We start from the raw sequence: 4,899 nt of genomic DNA on the forward strand, positions 1-4,899 counted from the left end.
CGGATCAAAGAAGGCTAAAGTAGAAGTAGTCTTATATTATCAATATTGTTTAAAACATAGTCAGAATTGCGAATAGAAGATACATTAATTGTAATCACATTGGAACTTCGTACATATTGTTAGGCGAAATAATAATTTAAATTGTAATTGTAAACGTGGTTACATCGTTTGTTAATATCTGAATAATGGTTGTTAGCCTTTAGTAAAGTATTTAGCATGGACAACATTGTTACTTTTTGATTAGATAAACAGTAAGTTAAATATTGATGGAAAAAGAGAAATTTCTAACAAAAACAACATTGTGAAATCCTATCGAGGAAGAACAAGGTCATATACATGGCTGTAGTCACGTGCGCAAATTTGAGTTAGTGTACCGACCGACCGACATAGTGAGTTGTACAGTCGCGTTTGCCCGCGTTGCACGCGACTAAAAACGACGACTTTGCATGAGTATTTGCCAAGATGATTGGTATTGTGTACCGTCATAGTATTTCAGATGGCACTATATCTCTACGTTTCAACTTCAAATCTTGTTTGAGCATGTGTAAGATACCGTAATTGGACAACACAAACAAAATAGTTTCTATGGTGGTATATGATTAAACTAATCAGTTGGAAGGCTTAGAAGAGACAGCTTCTGGTACAAGTACTTGATTAAGTTGCATTGTCATTGCATTGTAAGTATTGATTTGTACGGTAAAACTTTAATTTTATCATGTTTTTCATTATTGGAAATTTTACATTAAACCAATTTATTATAAGCATAGGCATATAAGGTAATTGTGAATTGCGGAATAGACAAAGACAAAAGTTAAATTGACTTTGGGAGAATACGTCAGAAAATAAAACGGAAGATAGATCTATATATTATCTTTAATTACATGTTACAGTACATAGTAAGCAAAATGGCAATATCAACAGGACTAATATTATTTTTCTTTATAAATTACACTGAAACATGTAAGAACTTTTTTTTTGTTTGGGTAGTGTAGGCCTATATATGTGTATATCTTTTCCGTGTTTTCTATAGGCTTCTAACTTAATTTGTTAGTGAGATAAAGGAAAGGACCGACTACAGATTGGTAAATTCAGGTTATCAATCGTTACATTGACGAATGCTAGGCCGGGAAGCTAGGCCATTATACAAGGCAGTTTTTCAACGTTAAACGTGGTGTACAACAGCTATAGAAGGCACGCACTAAAAGTTGATTTTTCCGAACGCGATCAATCTGTCGCGTGGCAAAAATTCTCAAAATGTTTACAGAAAACTTAACGTGCATTAGAACCGTTCATTATCACCATTTCAGTCTTAAGTCTTAAATGCTGAAAGTTAAGGCACAAATTACTGATTTAATAAAATGCAATCAATTTTTACAAGAAAGCCTATTGATTTTTAGAACTTTAACACAATATGTAAAATGTAATAATTAATGGTATATTAGGTAGTGAATTACTACGGTACACAGCTAAATTGGTTACATAAGGAAATAACACCAAACATTATTTTAATAGTTAGAATGTTATGCTACGTTTCGCAACAGGGCAGAAGCAACTGGACTAATATTAATATTTTTGTCAGTTACACTGAAATATGTAAATTTCTTTTTTCAGGTTCATTTTAGGTGTAGGTATTGTTATCACTTTCTCTGGCTCTGGGTTTCTTTTTTTTTTATAAATGTATGCTGTGTTCTCACAATCCTAATTATCATAATTATGACAAACTTATTCGGATAAAATGTAATAATGTGTAAACTAAGTAAAATGGTACAGTAAATATTTCTTGTAACTAGTTCTTGACCCTTTGAAAGTATTTATTTTCGCTTTTACAGCCTATCTATCCTTCAAGAAACCTGTAACCTCCTCTTCTGCGTTTGACGGACGTGGAGCCCAACTTGCTACGAACGGAAATGACTTCACCATTATGGATGGTAATTCATGCTTTCATTCAGGTAAGTAGTCCTACATGTTTACCATAGTTTCATAAAACGTGTTATTTGTAAATAAACTCAACTAACTGTACCTATAATAATTTGTTTTTCACTTAAGATTGTTCAGATTGTTAAGATTAACCTTTAATTAAACAGAATGTTAATTAACTAGTTTGTTTAATGTTGTCTACTGTCTATTTACAGACATTTGAGACGACCAATGGATCCAAATTGACCTTGAAAAGAACTACAACGTCACTAGCGTAACCATCATAAATCGTGTTGAACCTAGTAAGTGCCAATATAAGCAACATTTAAAATATATCAAACAAAACAAAGACAATACTTAATTTAATAGATTAACAAGCATTTGTTAATTGTATTTATAAACGAAAATCCCCTAAATCCACTAATTGTTAAAACTTTGAGTTTATTATAAGCAATTTACTTTAAATTATAATATTTATGAAAACCTATAAAGTGATACAGATATCTTGAAATACATTTAATATTTTCAAAATAGCTGTATATTGGATGCTATTTTTTAGATTCACTGAGTCACCTTCGACTGAAGGATGCTGAAGTTAGAATTGGAGCAATTGGTGGTAACATTATGGAAGAAAAAAAGTGCGGGGTGTCTGTTACTAACACCCAGGTTGTGACGAGTCCTATTATTGACGTAATCTGCAAACAGCCAATCAGTGGACGATACGTTTTCTTATGGTATCCTTCAAAAACTGAATACATTAACATTTGTGAAATAAAGATATATGCTGAACACGATCACGAAATTAGTAAGTTGATGTTCTTATCACAATACAATAATGATTAATTTGAATATTCTTAGAAATTAGAAATACCTATTTATTGGATAGTGTTCTTAAATAACTCTACAAACAAACTATATCAAAATATATAAACATTTGACCACAAATGCTAACCCTTCGCCATCATGATTTGATCTATCTATTTCTACTGGAACATTTCCTGATGTCTGGAAGCATGCCATTGTTTGTTCCATTTTTAAAGGGAATCACGTAACAAAATTACCAACTACCGACATATTTCCTTGCTTCCATTCACCTCTAAAATGTTTGAACGAATTCTTTTTGACCAAGTCTTGACCCATGTATATCCTGTTTTGAGCCCGTTCCAGCACGGAAATACAATAAAAAAAATAATATCGTCTCATAGCGCAGACTAGCCAAATACCAAACAACTTGAAATATAATAACTATAACATTCATTTCTTTTTGAATATGTAATGTTACCGTTTGTTCAAAATGAAATAACCCCTTTTACAGAGGAATTCCGATGTAATCTAAATCCAGTTGAAGTATGGATGTTGAACTACTGGTGTTTGTTGAAATATATTTACAAGACTGACGTGTATTTGTCCGATGAAGACATACAATGTACAATTGAACAATCAATTGATTTAACAGTATCAGTGGACAATGTCATACTTAACATCATACAAGCTCTGACGATCGCTTTCTATATCTACCCGTACCAGAACTCTATGGGAGATATAGTGGAAATTGGAAACGATGGAACACGACTACGAATGGAACAAACATACACAAATGGTATTCTTTATCAATCAGAAGTAACCGTATTCTTCAATGATCAACAGTTGACAAGAGCTCATGTCCTGCAGCCTGAAGTCTGGACATTTCTTGCTTTGACATTTGATGGAATTCACAAGAATGTCAAACTTTGGAGGAATGGAGAGATTGCAAGTATTGGTTATATAGAGTTCACACAAATTCAGCTGGCTTGTGACGAAACGAATATAAAGATCGGTGGTGAGGGCGTTAAGGCAAGAGTAGCTGCTCTCCAGGTTTATGATCTAGTGCTGGATGAATCTGAAATAAAGGCGGCAAGAGACCGGCCATATGGTAATAATAAACAGTAGTTTTCTGTATGTAGGTAGAACACATAAGACCAATACGTTTTTTCTCCAATAATTATGTATACTGACTAAATCTGAATCCAAATTAGTTTAGTTTTTGAGAATTGACCAATTTTTAATCAATCGAAACACATTATTTCTCCTAAATTTACATACAAAGACAAAGTATTCTTTACTTTACTTTAAGTACAAACTTCCCTTCACATTGAGTTTTGCTCGAATTAAGTCCACTGTAAGTGTAAGTTAAAGAACTTATCAATTAAATACCAGGCTCTGTAAAACTAATAGGGCGTATTCTATAACATGAAGTTCATTTAAATGCTGTTATTCGTATTCTGTTCAGTTCATTTACTATGGAAAGCGATTATATAGTATTTTCAAATGTATAAATTAAAGTTGATTTTGCATTAATCTTTAGGTAATCGATTTGAAGGAATTGGGTCATCAGTTACAAACGACATCGGTGGAAAATTCTTCGAAGTGGAGCTGCTCTATCCTACATCCATTGTGGCAATATGTGTAATATGAATATTTTCTGTAATGTATTCGGATTTCGAAAGCATGACAAATTGTGCATTCTCTTATCTTCACATACCACCACGAAGCAGAAGGAACATATCCTGTGTACTGTATGCCGATATGGAATGCTTTCAAAGAAGCGCCCTCAATTGAATGTGCAGAGTTATGTAACTAAGATAACTAGGTGTTATGAAAAGAATACATAGTTGTTATAAATAACTGCATACATTGATAATATATTATAAATAAATAGTTATAAAGAAAAGTATTATAGTAGTGTACATTTTTACGAAGTTAAAATTAATCAATTAATGGTTATGTAAACTGTAATTTCGTGATTTAAAAGTCATTTAAGACACATAGTTTTTGACAGGTTGCATTATGGTATAATTGGAATTGCAATAGTGTATTTAAAACTAGATATGATTAAATAATTAATTTTATTAATAATAATATGGTAATATACATTTTGTACATCTTTCAATTCACGTCATGACATGAATAATAATTGTATGTTTGTAACTGTCACAAGTGACA

At 31.9% G+C, this 4,899-nt stretch overlaps 1 protein-coding gene across 1 annotated transcript; it reads left to right on the forward strand.

The window, feature by feature from the left end:
- The first annotated feature begins 3,483 nt into the window (after positions 1–3,483).
- On the forward strand, positions 3,484–4,588 carry LOC144841573 (uncharacterized). Its single transcript, XM_078697988.1, has 2 exons — positions 3,484–3,829; positions 4,262–4,588. Exons 1-2 carry the CDS (start codon positions 3,496–3,498, stop codon positions 4,369–4,371), a joined length of 444 nt encoding a protein of 147 aa, XP_078554114.1. The 5' UTR covers positions 3,484–3,495; the 3' UTR covers positions 4,372–4,588.
- Positions 4,589–4,899: the final 311 nt, after the last annotated feature.

This window comes from Antedon bifida, chromosome 4 (assembly GCF_963402885.1).
Source record: "Antedon bifida chromosome 4, ecAntBifi1.1, whole genome shotgun sequence".
Classification (NCBI taxonomy): domain Eukaryota; kingdom Metazoa; phylum Echinodermata; class Crinoidea; order Comatulida; family Antedonidae; genus Antedon; species Antedon bifida.